This window comes from Grammomys surdaster, unplaced genomic scaffold (assembly GCF_004785775.1).
Source record: "Grammomys surdaster isolate TR1022 unplaced genomic scaffold, NIH_TR_1.0 126036, whole genome shotgun sequence".
In the NCBI taxonomy this organism is placed as follows: Eukaryota; Metazoa; Chordata; class Mammalia; order Rodentia; family Muridae; genus Grammomys; species Grammomys surdaster.
The window spans coordinates 2,272,268-2,292,662 of NW_021620849.1; the positions used below are offsets into that span (position 1 = coordinate 2,272,268).

General features: G+C 46.6%; 1 protein-coding gene across 1 annotated transcript; it reads right to left on the bottom strand.

Moving 5' to 3' along the window:
• Arpin (actin related protein 2/3 complex inhibitor) lies at positions 1 to 7,929 on the bottom strand. The gene is made up of 6 exons (XM_028754866.1): positions 7,729 to 7,929; positions 4,895 to 4,970; positions 3,261 to 3,393; positions 1,990 to 2,196; positions 1,436 to 1,599; positions 1 to 660 (listed from the first exon to the last, which is right to left on the bottom strand). The coding sequence occupies exons 1-6, from the start codon at positions 7,818 to 7,820 to the stop codon at positions 652 to 654; spliced, it is 681 nt and encodes a 226-aa protein (XP_028610699.1). The 5' UTR covers positions 7,821 to 7,929; the 3' UTR covers positions 1 to 651.
• Between the last annotated feature and the right edge of the window lie 12,466 nt (positions 7,930 to 20,395).

Genomic DNA, 20,395 nt, shown 5'->3' on the forward strand with positions numbered 1-20,395 from the left:
TTTTGGTCATAGTGTTTTATCAGGGCAGTAAGAACCCTAAGACAGAGGTCTAAGGCAAGAAACCCCACGGAGGCACAGAGCTGAATAGAGATAAAGAAGTGGTATCTTGGGTGTGGGGCAGGGAAGAACAGGCCAAGGAAGACTGGAACAGGAGAACAGAGGCACAACAAAAAGCTGGCACAGGGTAGAAAGCAAGGAAAGGAGAAACCCACAGGGATGGAAGGAGCCCTCTCTCTTCCCCTTGGAGTCCCTCTGAACTCAGACTTTTTGTCAATTGTGTACCTTCTGCAGCATCTTTGCTGGACATGTTCTATTTGGAGGCCTTAGGTATCAGTTCAAATCTTCAGGTGAATACACTTGAGATGAACAACCAAATGTAAGCTGAGAACTAACTAGGACTCACCCAGTACATGTCCACCACCTAAGGAAAGGAACACTGGAAATAGGTCTAGGAAAACTAGCCTTCCATCCAGAAAGGGACACAGTCATACAAAAGCTGGAGACCCTTCGTGAGTATTGAGGTCTTAGATTTGATTTCATCAGAGTGTGCTAAATGATATTCAGCTTGACAGACTGATCTCCCCAAGGTAGAAGTTGGTATGGCCACTTCTCAGAGACACCATCACAGATGCTGGTAGGAGAGGAGGCACCTCAATCATCCTGGAGACAAGACAAAGACCCCAAGTCAAGGGATGTGAGTAAAGCTGATAACAATCTTCTGACAATCTTCAGATGAGGGTCTGGGCCTGTGGTATTCATGGGGCCTTCAGCCACTGCCTTGGCCACACCTCCTTAGAGCTGGCTCCAGAGCTTGCCCAGCAACTCCACCACTTGTCAGCTGGGAGCCCAGACCCACTGCACTCCCTCTCCTGACCTTTGGTCAAAGTTGTCCATGTCATTTCTGAGGTGAAATTTTCTGCAGTTTCTTTGCTCTACATGTTCTATTTGGAGGCTCTAGGTAACAGTTCAAATCTTCAGGTGAATACACTTGAGATAAACAACTAAATTTAAGCTGAGAACTAAGGAGGATGCTAACCCTCAGCACAGGAAACGTTAGTGCTTCCCAGTCTAGACTAAGGAGAAAAAAACATGTGGTTACTCAGGGACCAGCCCATGATTAATGTAGCACTTCAAGAGGATCTTTCCAAACTAAATGACAGTCCCTGGTTCCTTCTGTAATCTTTTCTTCCCACCCTTGCTTTTATACATCTCTGGGGCTTTGTGTCTGTCCATAGAGCAGTTCGGATCCTCCAGCAAGAAATGTCTTAGGTTGTCACCTCTGTTAATTCCCTGATGCTAACACCCTCTTGGGAATCACACAGAATTTATCTTGCCTTCCATTCCTTCAACCTCAGCTGTATCCTGTATGCGTAAAACTCCCACTAAGACACACAACAGTGCCAGGTCCAGTTCTACAGCTGTCCCCTTCACCTACCCATTCCTCATCCTCCGCCCCGTCTCCTTGCTCTCGGATCTCTGCTGTGTTCCTCTCTGAAGACTTTTGGGCCATAATATTGTCTGTCCAGGATGCTCCTGTCTTTCCATCACCAGCAAAATTACATTTGGTCACCGTCCCCAGCTCCAGTTTGGCTAAGGAATCTGAAAAAAGAGAAGTTTAATGGCCTTTTTCCTTGTAGATTAGTCAGCATAAGGTCATCCATTCTAAGTCTGGGTTGAACCTTCTAAGTCTGGGTTGGCTTATCCTCTGGTGTGACCACCAAGGTTCTTGGTGGAACTCCCAAATCACTAGAGAGTAAGGGTCAGCCACAGGAAAGGAGTTAGATGATACCCTGAGATATAGTGTATCTAGTCTAATGGCCCCAGAGCAGTTGGCTACAGATTTGGAAGTAAATCTCAAGGTCACAGGTCATGTCCTATGGGAGACCAGACCTGGCCTTCTTCCATTGCTCTAAGCAAAAGAGATTGGGGGCCTCTGAAAGGTGACCAGGGGCCTCTATGGGAACAGGCAAAGTGAGTCCCACTGCTCACCTATGAAGGGGCCATCACCCCGAGTTTTTAACCGCACTCCAGTCCCCAGTTCGAGTTCCATGACCTCCATCTCTGACTCAGGCATCCAGAATGCCACCGTCTGGTCTGGGGTGAGGCTCTCTGTCAACTTCAGCAGCTCGGGCTTGTTTACCAGGCCCTTCAGCACCTCCAGGGTGAGCCGGTCTGTGTCACCCTTGGCTTCCACTTCTGTAGAGCATATGGTGCAGGAGTGTTAGTGTGACTGAAGAAGAATCATTCTCTGAGGACCTTCAGGAGCTGGTGAGGGTATCTATCCTGCCAGGGCTCATCAGAGAATTCCACAGCAAGGGTGCTATGGCCTAGACTCTGGAGCCAGGCTACCTGGAGTAAGTCTAGATTCTGTCACAATCTAGGACAAGTGATCTTTCTCTTTGTCCTTGGAGAATGGGGATAAAAATGGCCTGCAATGCAGATAAAAAAAAAAAAAGAAGAAGAAAAGAAGAAGCAAGCTGAGTATTTAGCCTAGTGTCTGGCATCCAGCCAGCTCTCAGCAGGGGTCTCTGGTTTTGTTATTCCCATCTCAGTGATGAGAAAAACCAAGCCTTAGCTGGGGCAGTATTCAAACACCCACTACCTTCACACTGAGACTGTTCTAGAACCAGCAGCCAGCCTGTAGTCTATATCCTCTACTGGCCTACTCCAGGCTAGCCCTAACAACTCCCAGCAGCTGAGGGAGGAATCTAAATCCTAAACCTGCAGGTGGTGGAACTCGCTGAAAAATAGCCATCAATAAGGTTGCAGAAGGCTTGCATGAATACCACTGCACCCAGCATAGTGTCCCCAGGGCTTGTCTGACTTCCTGCTGTGCAAGTCACAAAAACCCTTCTTTGAAGTTGGTTTGTCAGGCATTTTGTCATAGCAACAAGAAAAGTAACTACTATGCCGCACAGACAGATTGAGAGCCAAAAAGCAAACATCCGGGTGGGAGAACAGAGACTGCTGGGACCTGGCCTGCTTTCCACAGAATGATACTTAGAGCCCAAAGCCAAGCCTGGGGATGATTCTGCCAGACTTCAGGAAATGGATGCTGTTAGGAATGCCAGCCTGGCTCCCAGGACTAAAATGGGACACTGGGGAATTCTGAGGGGTTGGGGGGAAGAAATCCAACAAGAGATGCTCAAGCCAGAAACAGCATCAAAGCCAATTGTGCTGAGAAGCCACTTTTAAGAACCTCCGGGGACGAACAAGACAGTCTAAGAGTCTCTTGGGAAGGAAGAGCCCAGGATACCTACTGTAAGATGACATGAGGAAGCCTGTGTTCACCTTCCTGGTGGCACTGAAGTTGGGCTCAATTTCATTTCCCTTGGGGTCAAACTTACGCCGGTGGATACAATTGGGCTGGATATACAGCACATAGTAGCGCTCCTGGGTGAGGCAAAGAAGGGGTCAGGGGACTACTTCATTCCCCACCCCAATCCCAGCATACCCAAAATGCATAGCCCAGGTTCTCCCTGCAGCCTCCGCTCACCCCATCCTCTGCCCCAGAATCCCATCCCCAGTGCTGCACAGGCTGGGCAGACACCTCATTTAAATACTCGTTCACTCCTACCTATACTTCTAGAGTACCTGTCATGCATAGTGTGCTACAAAAGCCATTGCAGGGCAACAAAAGGCCTGACTCCAAGCTTCCACAGCCAATGGGCTGTAACTATAGTCCAAGCACCAAGGTGTCTACAGGCCACAAGGCGGGATCAAAGTTGCCAGCAAGCTTCAGAAAGGCCACGACCTAAAGGACGGCAATCACTTTGCTACTCACACAGACATAGCAGCAGGGCAAATCACTCCAAGCTCTGTATGCCTCAGTTTCCCCTATCTGGGAATAGCATGACATGTCTTTTCAAGGACATTCCAAGGAACTGATGACAAAATGGGAGAGGGGACACCTTGCAAAGCAATAAATGTGCTGAAAAGTTATTGGTCAACTGTTCTCATCAAAGTAGACATGGGAACAGTGCCCCGAGACAAAAGAAGCAGATAGTTCTTTTGGGACAACCATAAAGGGTAGATTCCCAAAGAACAGAGCAACCTGCAGGTGTGAAACTAGAATGTAGGAAGAACACTAAAGGCCTAAAACAAGTCCGAGATGTCAAATGCCTGCTTGGCATACAGCAACCCCTGAGTTTGATCTCTAGCGCTGCAGCTGCACAAACCTGGTATGGTGGCCCATGCCTGTGATCCCAACACTGGAAAGGTCAAGGTCATTCTCTGCCATACAATGAGTTCAAGGCCAGCCTGAACTGCTGAGCCAGTCAAGAGGACACCTGCACAGCTAAGCAATGCAGGCCATTCAGAGGCCCCTTGACAGCCCAGATTGAGAAAAAAAAACTGAGATGGGTTTCAGATGGCCCACCTTAGGAGGGCCTGATGCTAAGCTGAGGTTTAGAAACCAAGAACCAGGAGACAGTGTGGTCAGCACTATAAGGGGCTGTCTGAAAAGAGGGCAGAAGGACTAGGTCAGAAAAGAGATGTAGGGAGTACAGAATGACTGCTGTGAGTGTTCCTGGTCACCTGGACTGTGTGGGCTGTGAACACATCCTGAGGAGGCTGTGAAGCAAAGACAGAAGGCCATACAGGAGCTGCAGACCCGGGCATGAGCATGGGGTCTGAATAGTCAGGCTAGATTGGGTTTGGGGCCTGTCTGTCTTTTGAGTTGTATCAGAGGCTCTTTCTTACAAGAACCATGTAGTCCCTCCCACCTGTCTGCTACTCACTGCAGGCCTTGTAAGTCCCCTTTCTACTGGTCCCGTTTGGCTGTGGCAATCTGTTCTGTGACCTCAGTAATGGCCTGGACCTTAACCCAGCACAAGGAGATATCATGTGGGTGAGGGAGGAGACCCTTCGAGGGCCAACCAGGACATGGCCTCACCTTCCTTCCGTGAGCATCCAAGATGCTGTGCCGAGACACATCCACAAGCAATCCCTCCAGCAAGACACCATTTCCCCTGGGGATGAGAAGGGAGGAAGGAATGCTGGTTGTCAGTCCTCAAGAAAGCCACCCTCAGGTGTAACAGCCTGGGTGAGAATCTGAGACAGAAACAAGTCTCACCCCAGTGTCCTCATCACCTGTCTCTGAGAAGGCCTGGAATGGAGCAACCACATTCTGCTTCCACCATCAAAACTTCCATGGCTTCAGAGAACCTTCCCAGGCTATGCCAAGGCCATGAGATGCCTCCCCACCACCACAGACACTCCGGGAATTATTACGACCCTTAGGAGTCTCACCCACAAACAAGTAAACAGCTGCTTCATTGTGCTGCTCTGGCGCCGGGCTAGCCTAAGGTCATGAACACGAAGGTAAGGGTAAACTATGCAGTACTTACTAAATGTAAAGTACTTTTTTTTTTTTTTTTTTTACAGCAGGGCTTGACAGTGACACACACCTGTAATCCCTGCACTAGGGAGAGAGGATTGCTGTGAGTTCAAAGCCTAGCCTGGGCTACACTGTGAGTTCAAGTCAAGCCTTTAATACATAGCAAAATGCTGTAAATAAATAAATAAATAAGTGGTCCTACATTTTTAGTTATGCAAAGTTGGGAGTATTGAGGCCTGCTCCTTTTAACATAACTGTAGCCATTTTGTATTCAGTGTCCATTTTTCTCATAAGGTGAAATTAAGTTCAGTTTCTCAGACTCTACTTCTCAGAAGTAATTATCCATAGCTGACACTAAGGAATGTTACTAATAAGCCAAAAAGTTTTGGCTGAATCACTTGTACCCTGTTATCTCAGTGTTCTGAAATTCCCTGTTCAGCACCTGTCCACAACCCCTTGGACCACGCTCAGAACCAATCTGCTTAAAGGTTGGTTGATAATACTTTGTCTAGTTAGCCAAAAATGTTGTACCACTTCAATGCTTGCCTTCAAACTTTTGAACCTGATTTTTCCTATAAAAACCCTGTCCTGAGGACAGACTGGTAGGTTTTCCCTTCCTGTGGACCTGGACATCCAGTATTATGACGTGTGTTCAGTAAACTATTCCTGCTTTACTAACATTGGTGTATGTGTGGTTTGAGTGGAGATTCCCAGACCCCAACCAGAGCAAGTGTCTATGGTATAATAAATTATTTTCCTTTTCCATCTTGTTTGTTTGTTTGTTTGTTTGTTTGTTTTTAAGACAGGGTTTCCCTGTGTATCCCTAGCTGTCCTGGAATTCACTAAGTAAACCAAACTGCTTTGAACTCACAGGGATCAACCCGCCTCTGCCTTCCAAGTACTGGGATTAAGGTTATGAGCCACCATGCCTGGATGTTTGTATTATTTTTTATTTATGTGTAAGTATGTGTGTCTGTAAGCATGTATACTGGTGTGTACTGGTGTCTGTGGAGTCCAGAAGAGGGAATCAAATCCCACACAGATGGACTTAGAAGCAGTTTCGAGCCCCCTGGTGTGGGTGCTGGGAACTGAACTCAGGTCCTCTGAAAGTGCAGTAAGCCCTCTTCACTGCTGAGACATGGCGTCACCAATTTAAACCATTTCTGTTCCTGTTCCCATACATACCTACGTGGTCATCAACCCGAGAGACGGTTATTGCTGCAATACAGATGGACGATAAGAGACTCTGAAGTGTGAGAATTAGCCCAAGATCACAGGGTCCCACACAGAGTGGAACCAGAACTGGCTCCTTACCACTTTACAAAAGCAGAACCTGGGACCTGGGGACTTCCTTCTTTGTAACCATTAACATGGGAAAAGGGTGCGTCTAAGAAGACAGACGGTGGAAGAGGGCTGGGTCAGGATTCCTAGCTCCTATATACTCTCAGATTCTTTTTAAAAATATTTAACTGACAAAGACAGGTTATATCGAAGGCGTTTAACAAGAAAACTTGATAGGCACACATTGTGTAACGATTCACACCATCAAATTTATGTACACATTAGATCCTCAGAACTTCTTTCTCCTTCCACTGAAACTGCTCCACTGGAGATCTTACAAGTTGGACTTTCAATTCCACTTCCTAGATGATGCGGTATATGGTTTTTTTTTTTTTGGGGGGGGGGGGCTGGCTTCTTTCGTATAGAATAATTCTTGTTGTTTCTGACTGTAAATAAAATTGTCCATAGTGCTTATTACCCTGGGCAAGACCAGTACTTCCGGATGTTCCCAGCCTCCCGCTATTGTTCCTGTCACACCACAAACTGGTTGCCAGTGATGCAGTGTGACAAATGGCTAGAGTTTGGAGCCCTGTTGTAGGGAAAGGGCTGAGGTCAGTGGGAATGGCCTCTGGAGTTCCATTTGGGAGTCTGGGAGTCCGTCCGGTGGATATGCATGCAGGCGGGAATTTCAAGTTTGTCTTTCTGGTGTGTAGTGGCCATGGACGTCGGGAAGTGCCTGCTGGGTGCCTGGAGTGGCTTGGCAACCCCAGTTTCTCTCCCGCAATGCCCCCTGCTCCCTAGATAAATCTCTGAGCATGACTCAGATCCAGAGTTCGACAGAAGCCCAGGCCCCAAGGATGCTTCCAGGCCACCGCCGGCCACAGCAGGGGCCAGCGCCCCAAGGACCCCATACACACAGCCAACCCAGGCAGTTCCCCTGCCAAGTCCACCTCTGGCTAGCAGTTGGGGGGGGGGAGAGAACAGTCCACCCTCTGGCCAGCAGCAGAGTTCCAGGCCCGGTGGACAGAGCACAGCCCACCCCTGGCTAGCCCTGGAAGAAAGTGCAACCCATTTCTGGCCAGCAACGGGGTGGACAGAGCACAGCCTACCCTTGGTGGATGGTGGGGTCCCAGGTCCCCGGCAGGCGCGCGCTCTGCACCGCCTTGTTGCGGAGGGCGCTGTCGTGGTAGATGCGGCTCATTTTCCCGGGCAACTCCAGGAAGCAGCCGGCCTGTAGGGCGGGGCACCTCGGGGACAGGAGCTTGGAGGTCGCCGCAGCACCAGCTTTCCCGGTTAGCAGATCCCGGAACCGTGCTGCCAGCCCGAGGCGTTCTCAGTTTGGACTTAAAGGGGCCGAGCCTCATTCCTGACGGCCAGATCTTGTGCAGTGACAGGGACTTTTGAAATGACTGTCCTTCATGACCTTATAGTCTAAGACAGAAAGATCATCGAGAGTTCGGGCCCCATTTGTACTATACAGAGGTCCTGTCTCAAAACACATCAATATACAAAAAAAGCGGCAGTTGAAGCTCAGGAATTGTAGCTCTTTCTTGGGATCGGTTCTGGAAGGATACTTTCTCGGGGAGCAGGAAGGAAGAAGAGGGAACAGCCAGGAGGAACCACAGAGTGGTCTCCATGGACGCTACCCTTTGGCCCTTCCCGTGGTTCCTCAATGGAGTAGGTAGGAAGGGAAGTTAGATCTGCAGCAAGGGAAACCTGAATCTCTGCAATCCCGGCAAGTTCCTCAACCTTTTCTGAGCCTGCACTTCTTCCTCGGCAAAATAGAAATAAGAGTCAGTATTTAATGGTTTATAAAGATAGAACTAGCCCTCTCCTGCTCTCGGGGGCATAACATTATTTTGCCTCCCACTTCTCAAGGATTCTGATCGATCGCTTCTCTAGCCCCACAGGGCCCTTTGCTCCAGAGTGTCTGCAAGCCTTTTATTCTCAGCCTGCACCCGGGAGTCTCCTCTGACCTGGAAATCATTGGGATGCCGGCTTGTTTTATTGGCTCCTTTGTGCCAGATTCTGGCGCAGGTGGCCACATTCTGGTATGCCAGGTGTGCTCCTGCCGCAGCAACAATGGAGATACCCGAGAGTCCAGGGTCAGATGTAAACTTTGGAAGAAGCTCTCTCTTCCACACTTTAGAACACATCGTGGTCTCAGTCACTTTATTTTTAAGAGTCTTTCCTCCTTTTTTTTTTTTTTTCGAGAGAGTCCTTCCTCCTTTAACAAAATAAAAAAAAAATTTTTTTAAAAAGACATTGTTTTATTTATCTCAGGCTGGCCTTGAACTCACTGTGTAGCCAAGGATAACTTCAAACCCCTTTCTCCTTACAATACCTCCCCAAGAGCCAGGATTACATGTGTGGGCCACCACTGCACTTGGATTATTTGGTCTGGGGGTTCAATCCAGGACATTATGAATGTTAGGCAGTCTTCCTGATTAAGCTACATCCACAGCTCCAAAAATATAGTTTTGTGGATCCCTAAAAATATAACAGACCCTAGGTAGGGTATCTGTGATTAGTCAGTCTCATCCTGTGTCCAACCTGTCAGGCAGCTCTGTATTTCCCAGAAAGAAAGACAAAGATCCTCAGGGCAGGACTGTCCTCTGTTACCTCTGGAAAGTCCTGGGCTCACAGGCACCTGACTCCTCTGCCTCCTCTTCCTTCCCTTTCTTGGGTCACTGTCCCTTCACACAGGCTCTAAATTTGTACTGCCCTCTGTGGAAGCTATACGTAGCTACTTAAATTGTATTTTAACAGTGCTGAAAATAGAACCCAGGGGGGGTTGTATATACCAAACAAGTGTTCAATCACTCAGCTACATACCCAGCCTAAACCATAGATGATAAAATCTAAATAACTTAAAAAATGGCATCGCCTTTGCTGATCACAGAGGTCCATGTCTGTAATCCCAGTACTTATATTTTGAGGCTAGCTTGAGCTATACAGTGGGTACCAGGCTAGCTTGGGCTATACAGTGGGTACCAGGCTAGCTTGGGCTATATAGTGGGTACCAGGCTAGCAGGACTCCATTGTGAGAGTCTGTCTCAAAATCCCCAAACAATAATAATTTTTAAATTTTTTAAAAAGTAAATTTGCACATTTGAATTCACTTCCTCAGCCCTTAGTCATGGGGAGGGGGTTGTTTGTTTGGTTTTGGAGATGGTGGTTTCTAGTTTTTTTGTTTGTTTTGTTTTTTGGTTGGTTGCTTTTGTTGTTGTGTTTTGTTTTGTTTTGTTTTGTTTTGTTTTGAGACAAGGTCTCACTAAGTAGCCTTAGCTAGCCTGAAACTTACTATGTAGACCAGGCTGACCTGGAACTCAGAGATCCACCTTCCTCTGCCCCTTGAGTATTAGGATTATAAGTGTGTGCCACCAGGCCAGGCAGTTAGTCACATTTTAAAATGAAGACCATTATTTCCTTTTCAGCCAGGATTCTCCTTCTGCCCACGTCAGGTGATGAGGGAGCAAGATCGGGCGAAACGAGTCTGCTGAGGGTTGGTGGAACCGACAGCGTGGGGTCTCTTTTCTTGTCTAACGGAGTTGTCATCAGTCACCTTGGACATCGATACCCTCCTGTACGTGTGCCCACTTATCTGCTGCAGGACACAAAGCAAATGACATCAAGGAGCAAAGCAGAGATCACAAGGAGAAAGAAAGAGCATACCAGAGAGCATCCTCCCATCCCAGTACGGAGACTCTGTGAGGTGAGCAGGGCGGCACACGCCTGAGATTCCTGACTTAGTATTACTACAGTCTCAAAGCCTGCCTGGGGTACCTAGTGAGTTTCTGGATAGCCTGACCTACAGAATGAGATCCTATTTTAAGAAAGGACAACAGGGACTAGAGAGATGGCTCAGTGACTACAAACACTGACTGTTCTTCCAGATGACCTAGGTTTGGTCCCCAGAACCCAGATTGAAGTTCACAATCCTCTCTAATTTCAATTCCAGGGATCTGACACTCTTTTCTGACCTCTATGGGTACCAGGCATGCACATGGTGCACAGACATACATGTAGGCTAACACTCATACACATAAAAATAAATAAAAATTGTAGCCGGGCGGTAGTGGCGCACGCCTTTAATCCCAGCACTTGGGAGGCAGAGGCAGGCGGATTTCTGAGTTCGAGGCCAGCCAGGTCTACAGAGTGAGTTCCAGGACAGCCAGGGCTACACAGAGAAACCCTGTCTCGAAAAACAATAAATAAATAAATAAAATAAATAAAAAAAATTTTTAACTTAAAAAAAATGACCCAGAAGCTAGTGTGTAGAAATTTCTTCCAGTCAACAGGTAAAATCGTGACTGAAAGATTTGTTTTTCATTAACCCTAGTCAAAAATTGAAATTCTCTCAGGAATGTTTTTTTCCTAAAGCAATGCATGTAATTACAACACACCAATATGACCCCCTCCCCCCAGACACCTTCCCTGAAGAAAATAGACTTTGTCAAAATCTGTCTGGAGTAAAACATACAGGAGCACATTCATGCATTGGGTCACAGCTTAGCATATCTGACACATTTCATACTGATGCTTCGTCTGGTGGTTCCAGAAGAAATAGCATGCTAAATAAATTGCCACCAATGCAGTGAAATAGCCTGGAGAAAACACACGTGCACACCACAGAGCAACGGAGAGAAAACAAAGGACGCACTCAGAGGGAAAGCAAACCGAACATGAAATAAGATGCCAGAAGGAGGGCCAGACCCATCCATCAACGGGTCATCAATAAATGCAAATGGAGGAAGCCTGCTTTGGAAAGAAAATCTATCCTATGCCATGGATCAGGCAACTCTTAATGTCATTTCCATGTCTCTCAGGCTGCTCCAGGCTTGTCCCACTCTCTACAGTGAACAATTGATTTCACAAAGAATCAGTGTCTCCCATCTCAACATACGGCCATTGCACCCCACTTTTTCTTGAGGTAGTCCCTGGAAAGAAACTCTCAGAAGAAGACTGTAAAACAGGATTACTTTCTGTTCTGACGGTATCAGGAACACTATTCCTCGTGGTAAGTAATAACCCTTGGCGTGAAGTGGTATCGAAATGTCTATGGCTCTAGCTGGGCATACAGCCCAGCTACAGAGGAGGCTCAGCAGTGAGGTGGTTTGAATGAAAATGACCCCCATAGGCTTATAAGGAATGGCATTATTTGAAAGGATTAGGATTGTGGCCTTGTTGGAGTGGATGTGGCCTTACTGAGGGAAGTGTGTTATGGGGATGGAGGTGGGGGTGGGGGTGAGGGTGGGGGTGGGCTGGACTTAAGAGCTTAAGGTCAGCAACATGATGAGACCCTGTACTGTGTGACTTGTTCCTGGAGAGACACCAATGTCAGACCAAAAAAAGATTCTGTCCAAGCCTAACTTGGTGAATCTGTGAGTTTGTTGGAATTATTTACAGGAGTGTGGGTGAACAGTTACTTATAGGAGCTTGGATGGCTCAAAATAACTGCATATCTGAAAAGCCAACTCCAGCATGGTGACACTGTGTCCCTGGAGTGTCCTGTCCAGTTTGCAGTCAGCACCACCAGAGAATCTCCTCTCCCTTAGCAACTGCTTACTGATTAGATATGCTTACAAAGGAGCCTTGGGAAACCTGTAACCTTCCCGGCTTCCTGAGCCTTATAAATTTCATTAGCTTCTTGTCTGCCAGGAGCTCTCTCCTTGTTCCAGAGGGAATGTATGAATCAAAGAAAATAGTTTCACATGACTGTCTCTAAAATAACTAAAGACCAAGTGTGCTCTCCTACACCCATAATCTCAGCACTCAGAAGCCTGAGGCAGGAGGATTGCCCTGAGCTCAAGATCAGCCTGCCATAATGGTGAGTACTATGCCAGCCAGAGATACATCTTTGTTGTTGTTGTTTTGCTTTTTTTATATTTTGGTTTTTTTCAAGACAGGGTTTCTCTGTGTAGCCCTGGCTGTCCTGGTACTTGCTCTATAGACCAGGCTGGCCTCGAACTCACAGAGATCTGCCTGTCTTTGCCTCCCAAGTGCTGGGATTAAAAGTTAATCCCAGCACTTGGTGCGTGCTCTACGGGCACTCGACAAGTTGAGCAACCTCTCTAGCTCATAAACCAGCTTTTAGTATCAACATGGAACCTTGAGGGTGGGGGAAGAAAAGAAGAAGAAAAGGAAGAGGAAAGCGACATTCCCAGTATACCTAACAGCCAATGTTGGTGTCTGGAAGCCATGAGGAGAGTCAGGTCAGCATCTGGTGGTAAGGGGCACACAGCTGCCAAAGGAGCAGCCAACTATCACATTCGATGATAAAGGGCAGCCCTACCCTCCCACCCTCCATCCCCCACTAACACGAGAGCCGGAGGCATTGGGTGTCCAAATCCAAAATCCTAGAACATGAAGTGTGAACTTTCAGAGTTACTCTGACGCCATCTTGAGGAAGTGGTTCTGAGGAGTGCTACAGTGGATTTACTTCGTAAGACCTGAGAGGTCTCCCCTACTTGCCTTGTTCAGGGAGGTCCAGAAGCTTTAAGGTACATCAAATCTCTTTGAGATACCTTTTGCGACTGATTAGGGTATTTGCTGTCATGGAATGGGCCAGGATGCTAAGCCCTGACAGAGCTTGACACCTGCTGGGCTAGGTAGATGGAATCACTGATGCAGCTAAGGATGTCATAGGCAGCTAATTATACTTGAAAACATTGCCAGTCAAGATGGTGCCCTCCTGTGATCCCAGCACTTGGGAGGAAAAGGATTTAAAAGGAGGATCAAGACTTAAAAGTTGCCAGGCGGTGGTGGCCCACACCTTTAATCCCAGCACTTGGGAGGCAGAGGCAGGCAGATTTCTGAGTTCGAGGCCAGCCTGGTCTACAGAGTGAGTTCCAGGACAGCCAGAGCTATACAGAGAAACCCTGTCTCGAAAAACCACAAAAAAAAAAAAAAAAAAAAAGACTTAAAAGCTAATTTTGAATTTTGAACTCAATAGTGAGTTAAAAGCCAGCTTGGGATTTATTGGATACTGTGAAGGAAAGAAAGAAAGAAAGAAAGAAAGAAAGAAAGAAAGAAAGAAAGAAAGAAAGAAAGAAAGAAAGAAAAGATCAAAACAACCAAAATCTTTATAGCTAAGAAAGTAAAAACTGATGTGCCACTAAAACAAGAAGTTATGGGGCTGGCAAGATAGCTCAGTAGTTAAGCCCTTGCTACTATTTCAGAGGACCAGAGTTTAGTCCTCAGCATTCATGTAGGGCAGTTCATAACTACCTGTAACTCTGGCTCCAAAGAATCTGATTCCCTCTTCTGGCCTATGATACCTGCACACATGTGGCCCTCACTCACACCCACACAGACTTGTACACATAAATAAAAATAAATCTGTTAAAAATATTTTAATTTCTAATTATGTGTACGTGTGTTCATCTGTGAGTGTGTGTGCATGAGTGTGTGCAGTGCCAGCCGAGGCCTAAAGGGGGTTCTGACTCCCTGGAGCTGGAGTCACAACTTCTGATTTGCCTGTTGTGGGTGCTGGGAACCAAACCCCAAACCTCTACCAGAGCAGTGAGCTCTCTTAACCACTAAGCACCTCTACTGCCTCCAGTCTTCTGTTTTTAAAAGAAAGTTTGTGTCCTTTATGCACTTCCAGAGCCAAGTCTTTCAGATAGAATCCATTGTCTGGAGCAGAGGCTGGGGCACCTTTAAAAGGGCCTCCATCCCATGTAACATGCAATAGGTTACTAGTCCTGTTTCCAAGTGACCACTTGTCCTGATACCTGTGCACTGAGTTAAAGAGTTAACTCAAAAATTCACCCCGGGCAGTGGTGGCACACGCCTTTAATCCCAGCACTCGGGAGTCAGAGGCAGGTGGATTTCTTAGTTTGAGGCCAGCCTGGTCTACAGAGTGAGTTCCAGGACAGCCAGGACTACACAGAGAAGCCCTGTCTCGAAAAACCAAAAAAACAAACAAATAAACAAAAAACAAAAACAAAAAAAATTCACAAGACTGTTAAGTACAGGTCTCATCAAATGTTATGGAGACCCGCAATGTCAGCCATCACACACACACACACACACACACACACACACACACACACACACACTGCCACACCAAACTTTTTACATGGGTGCTTGGAATTTGAACTCAGACCCTCTTGCTTGTATAATAAGTGCTGTTATCTCCTGAGGTATCTCTCCACTCCCAGTCTGTGCATCTTTAACTATGAACGAAGTTGAATATCTTTCTTTCATAGAGAAGGTCGCAGATATTAGCTTCAAACTCATTGCGTAGCTGAAGGTAGACTTTAATTTCTGATTATCTTAGTGTTTTACTGCTGTGAAGAGACACCATGGCTGAGGCAACTCTTATAAAGGCAAGCATTTAATTGGGACTGGCTTACAGTTTCAGAGGTTTAGTCCATTATCGTTATGGGGGGTGGTGGGGAAAGGGAGCATGGCAGTGTCCAGGCAGACACCGTCTTGGAGGAACCGAGAGATCTACATCTTCATCCAAAGGCTGCCAGAGGAGACTAAAATCCACACTGGGCAGAGCTTGAACATAGGAAACTACAAAACCCACCCCCATGGTGACACAGTTTTATCAACAAGGCCACACCTCCTAATAGTGCCCCTCCCAAGCATTTAAACACAGGAGTCTATGGGGGCCATACCTGTTCATAGTACCTCACTGATACTTTTATCCCTTCTCACGTGCTAGGATTGCAGTCCTACACCACAAAGCTAGTTTATGAGACACTCAAGATGGAGCCCAGGACTTCACATATGCTAAGCAAGTACTCTGTCAACTGAGATACAGTCTCAGTCATCACTTTTTTTTAGGCAGGATCTCACTGTGTAGCTCTGGCTAGCCTGGAACTCACAGAGATCCACCTACTTCTGCCTCCCAATTCTGATTAATACAGGCCCCCATACCTAGAATTCCTCCCTCACTTTTTTTTTTTTTTTAAAGACAAGGTCCAAACTGCCCTTGCACTTGTGATCCTCCTTCTGCATGCTGGGATAACAGGTGTGCACCACCCCCAGTTAGAGCATTATTTTTCAACATGTTTTGTAAACCATTTACATTTGCTTTTTCCTGTGTGAAGTCAGATTTTAGCTCTCACCCGTTTCTTCCCAGTTTGGTAAAGATCAGATGATTTGCTAATACAGATTTAGTTACAGCGAGAATAAAGCGGCACTTCTGTACCTTTCTAGGTGAAAAAAATGCATGAATTGATCTGACTTTTCAAAGGGATACTAAGTGATGTTTGTTAAAATTGAAGCACATATGTCATTGACTCAGCAGCTCTTTCATGTCCAGAGACAGAAATAGTTGTGTAGGAGATGGTGTGTATGTTGAGCATTGTTTGAAATAGCAAAATGCTAAAAACAGCTAGGGTACCCATCCACCAGAGACCAGCTAAACACACCACCAAATACCAATGAAAAGAAATACCGTGGCACCAGGCCTTGAATTCCAGCATTGCACAGGCCAGGGAAGGAGGATTACTATGAGTTCAATGCTAGCCCAGTCTGCATGCTGAGCTCCAAGGAAGCCCAGGAGCCATAGAGAGACCCAAAACAAAAGAAAGTTGGACCAAGTGTACATGCCTGTAATCCTAACAATTGGGAGGCTGTGGCAGGAAAATCACAAGTTCAAGACCAGCCTGGGCTACAGGTTGAATTTCAGTCCATACTGAGCTACATATCAAGATCCAGTATCAAGGGGGTGGAGAGATGGCCCAGTAGTTCAGAACACCGACCACTCTTCCAGAAGAATCTAGAGTCAAGTCACACCACCCACAAGGCAGTTCATCACCATCTAAAAGTTCAGTTCCAGAGGATCCAACACCCTCTTCTGCCCTCTGTGGTCAGACATGCAGGAAAAATACCCATACACATAAAATAAAAGAAACTTAAAAAAAAGAAAAAGAAAGAAAAAATGGAAGAGAGGGAGGAAAGAGGAAGAAATGAGAAGGGTGGGGAAAGAGAAGAGAAAAACTTATGGATTCACTTAGAGTGACATGGGTCATGTGACATATGTATGTGCCTGCTTACTCACACTAGTGAAGTATTTCATGTATTGAAAACAGCACAGCCAGGCGGTGGTGGCGCACGCCTTTAATCCCAGCACTTGGGAGACAGAGGCAGGTGGATTTCTGAGTTTGAGAGTTCGAGGCTAGCCTGGGCTACAGAGTGAGTTCCAGGACAGCCAGGGCTACACAGAGAAACCCTGTCTCAAAAAAAAGAAAAAAGAAAAAAAGAAAACAGCACAAGCCGGGCAGTGGTGGCGCACGCCTTTAAACCCACCACTTGGGAGGCAGAGGCAGGCGGATTTCTGAGTTCGAGGCCAGCCTGGTCTACAGAGTGAGTTCCAGGACAGCCAGGACTACACAGAGAACTCCTGTCTTAAGGAAGAAAGAAAGAAAGAAAGGAAGGAAGGAAGGAAGGAAGGAAGGAAGGAAGGAAGGAAGGAAGGAAGGAAGGAAAGAAAACAGCACGCGCGCACACACACACACTACCCAAGACAATTGACCCATCGTTCACTCATTTATCCAGTTATTGGGGATGAGGGAGGAAGCATCACCTCTGTTGGAAGCCATCCTGAGTGCTGGAGATATATGGTAAGACCCAGGAGGTCATAAAACCAACAGTCTGGTACCAGAGATGGACAATGAGCAAGTAAGATACTTCAGCCATGGGGTCATTCAGACAGCAGTAAGGGTTACGAAGGAAACTCAAGCAAGGAAAGTGACCCCAAGATGTTGGATGGGGTGGGGGCTGCTTTAGAATGGGGGATAAGAATCTCTAGGAAGTGCTGTTGGAGATGGAGGTGGGGCAAACGACTGGAGTAGAGAGAGCACGGAGTACTGAGGGGTGCAGTGGTGGCCATAGGTGGGAGAGCAGGGGCTGGTGCAGAAGGCAATGCAGTCAGATGTGGGCAGAGAACTCACTTCAAAACTTGGGGGGCTGGAGAGATGCCTCGGAGATTAACAGTCTATATTGGCTCTTGCAGAGAACCCAAGTTTAGCTCCCAGTACCCATGTCGGGCAGCTCACAACCACCTGTAACTCCAGCCCCAGGGGATCTGATGCTTTCTTTTAACCAGCTTGGGTACCAGCACTCACAAGCACATATCCAAACACACACACACGCGCGCACACACACACACATGAGAGGGGTAGCCGGGGGAGAACAAGAGAGATCTTTTTGTTGTTGTTGTTATTTTTTCAAGACAGGGTTTCTCTGTGTAGCCCTGGGTGTCCTTGAACTCACTCTGTAGACCAGGCTGGCCTCAAACTCAGAAATCCGCCTGCCTCTGCCTCCCAAGTGCTGGGACTAAAGGCGTGCACCACCACAGCCTGGCACAAGAGAGATCTTTAAATAAATAAATAAATAAAATTTTTGTGTGTGGCGATGTTGGAGTGTCTATTCTGTACAGCTGTCAAGTCAGATGTGTCTGTGTGCAAGTATGTGAAAGACAGAGGTTGAGCTAGGAGGAGTGTCCTTTAATCCTCAGGAGCAGAGCCAGCTAAATCTCTATGAATTAAAGGCCATCTTGGTCTACAGAGTGAGTCTGAGGACAGTCCGGGCTACATAATGAGGCCTTGTCTGAAAAAAACAGAAAGTCAGAAGCCTCTCTCCTCAGTCATTTCCCATCCTTTTCTGAGCATCTCTTACTGAGCATGAAGCTCATCTATTTGGCTGGTGAGCGACGGCATTCCCAAGGATGAGGCCTGAAGTTGTCCTCTGGCCTTGACACACGTGCACCTTCTCTCTGTCTCTCTCTGTCTCTCTCTCTTTCTCTGCTTCTCTCTGTCTCTCTCTCTCCCTGTCTCTGTCTCTCTCTGTCTCTCTCTCTCTCTCTCTCTGTCTCTCTTTCTCACACACACAAGCAAGCACACAAACACGCATGTGTTTCTTTTATGTGTGATTGTTTATGTTCTAGATTGTTACAGTTCTAGAAGGAGAAACAAGACCCTGGAGATGGTGATTGCCTTAGGGGACTTGGATTCCAGGGCTGGAAGAAGACTTGTGTTTCATAGAACAGGTTTTTGGTTTTGTTTTTTAAATACTGTTTGATATTTTTGCCATGTCCATGAATTGCTTTTTCAATTAAAAACTAGTTAATTTTTTAAACTATGAAAACATCTTAATATGCCATCTCAGTTATAATCAGAGCAATGTAAATTAGAACATCAGAGAAAGATAATTTTTTTGTAAGGATTTATTTTGTTCTGTTTTGGTTTTGTTTGGTTTTTCAAGACAGGGTTTCTCTGTGTAGTCCTGGCTGTCCTGGAACTCACTCTGTAGACCAGGCTGGCCTCGAACTCAGAAATCCGCCTGCCTCTGCCTCCCAAGTTCTGGGATTATCGTAAGGATTTAAAAAACGCATAAAGCTCATAGTTGATGGAGATGGGGGAATGGACTCCTGCATATTTTATTCATGGGAATAAGCAATGGAAGAGCTTGCTGAAGGTGCATTTGCCTGTTTTGATATCAAAGACTTTTTTTTTAAATCTCCTTGCTACAGTTACTGCATGCCTATGAGTTTTCTTAAATTAAAAATGTCTTAGACACAACCAGGCAGCTATGGCACACGCCTTTGATCCCAGCACTTGGGAGGCAGAGGCAGGTGGATTTCTGAGTTCGAGGCCAGCCTGGTCTACAGAGTGAGTTCCAGGACAGCCAGGGCTATACAGAGAAACCCTGTCTTGAAAAACAAACAAACAAACAACAAAAAAAAAAGTCATAGACTCAAAAGACTCAAATCATCAGCTTTGGTGGCAAGTGCTTCTCCTTGCCAAGTCATCTTGACAATCCGTTCTGTCAAGGTTTTTATCCTGACCCACTGTCTAAAACAGCAGGACCAAACTGTTTGACTTTTGTTGTGTTGAATGTGATGTTCCAATAACAGTAAATTCCCTGTATTCGTCCATTAGATCTTGAAGTTTCTTTTTGCACTTGGACCAATCAGACCATTGGGACCTTTGGGACCTAGAACATCATATGTTGATTTCCTGTTCCTTACGGCAGAGTGGAAAGGACAGTAGCTTGTCAGCCATGTGTTATATTTAGCAGTGTCCCCTTTCACTCAATCCTTCCTGCTGCTCACCCAGTATAGGTGATTTCTCCAGAGACCTAAAAAATAATCTCTATTTCCAGAAAAGGGTTAAACAACTTCTTGAAACAGAAGCCTGCCTACTGGACCCACCTCAGTCAAGGGAAACTGTGGCTCTTTCCAGAGGTGCCTGAGACACCCGCCTCTTAAGGTGCAGATCCCTGAAGATCTCTGCAAGGTACTGAACACAGACCCTGGCTACCTTCACAGTATGTCTTACTGTGAGGGGACCCCTTCCCTAGAGCAGTGGTAAAACAAGAAGTGACCAGTGCGAATCCTGAGCATGGCTCAGGAGCCTCCCACTGGTTTCCCTGGTCTGCAGATGAGGTAGCTATTGTCTATGGATGCATACACATGGATTGCTTGGTCATCTGGTCACACATGGACTGTATTTCAATCTTTGTCTTGTGTACCGGAAGAAGTGGATGGTCTCTGAGGAGCAGAATGTCAGAGGCAGGTTTCTCTTGACACTGACAGCACAGATGATCTGAGTGGAGAATTCCTCGATGACACGTTCATAAAGGACCGAGGGCTGCTGAACTGTCCTGGGGAAGTCAATGTACTACTTCAGCCTTGAGGACTGATGTTAGAGGGTTAGCTTGGTGAGGACTTCCCAACCAAGGCTCATACAAGGACTAGATATTGAGAAGCAATGGGGGGGAGGGGACAACAAAATTTAAAAGAATGAAAAGTAT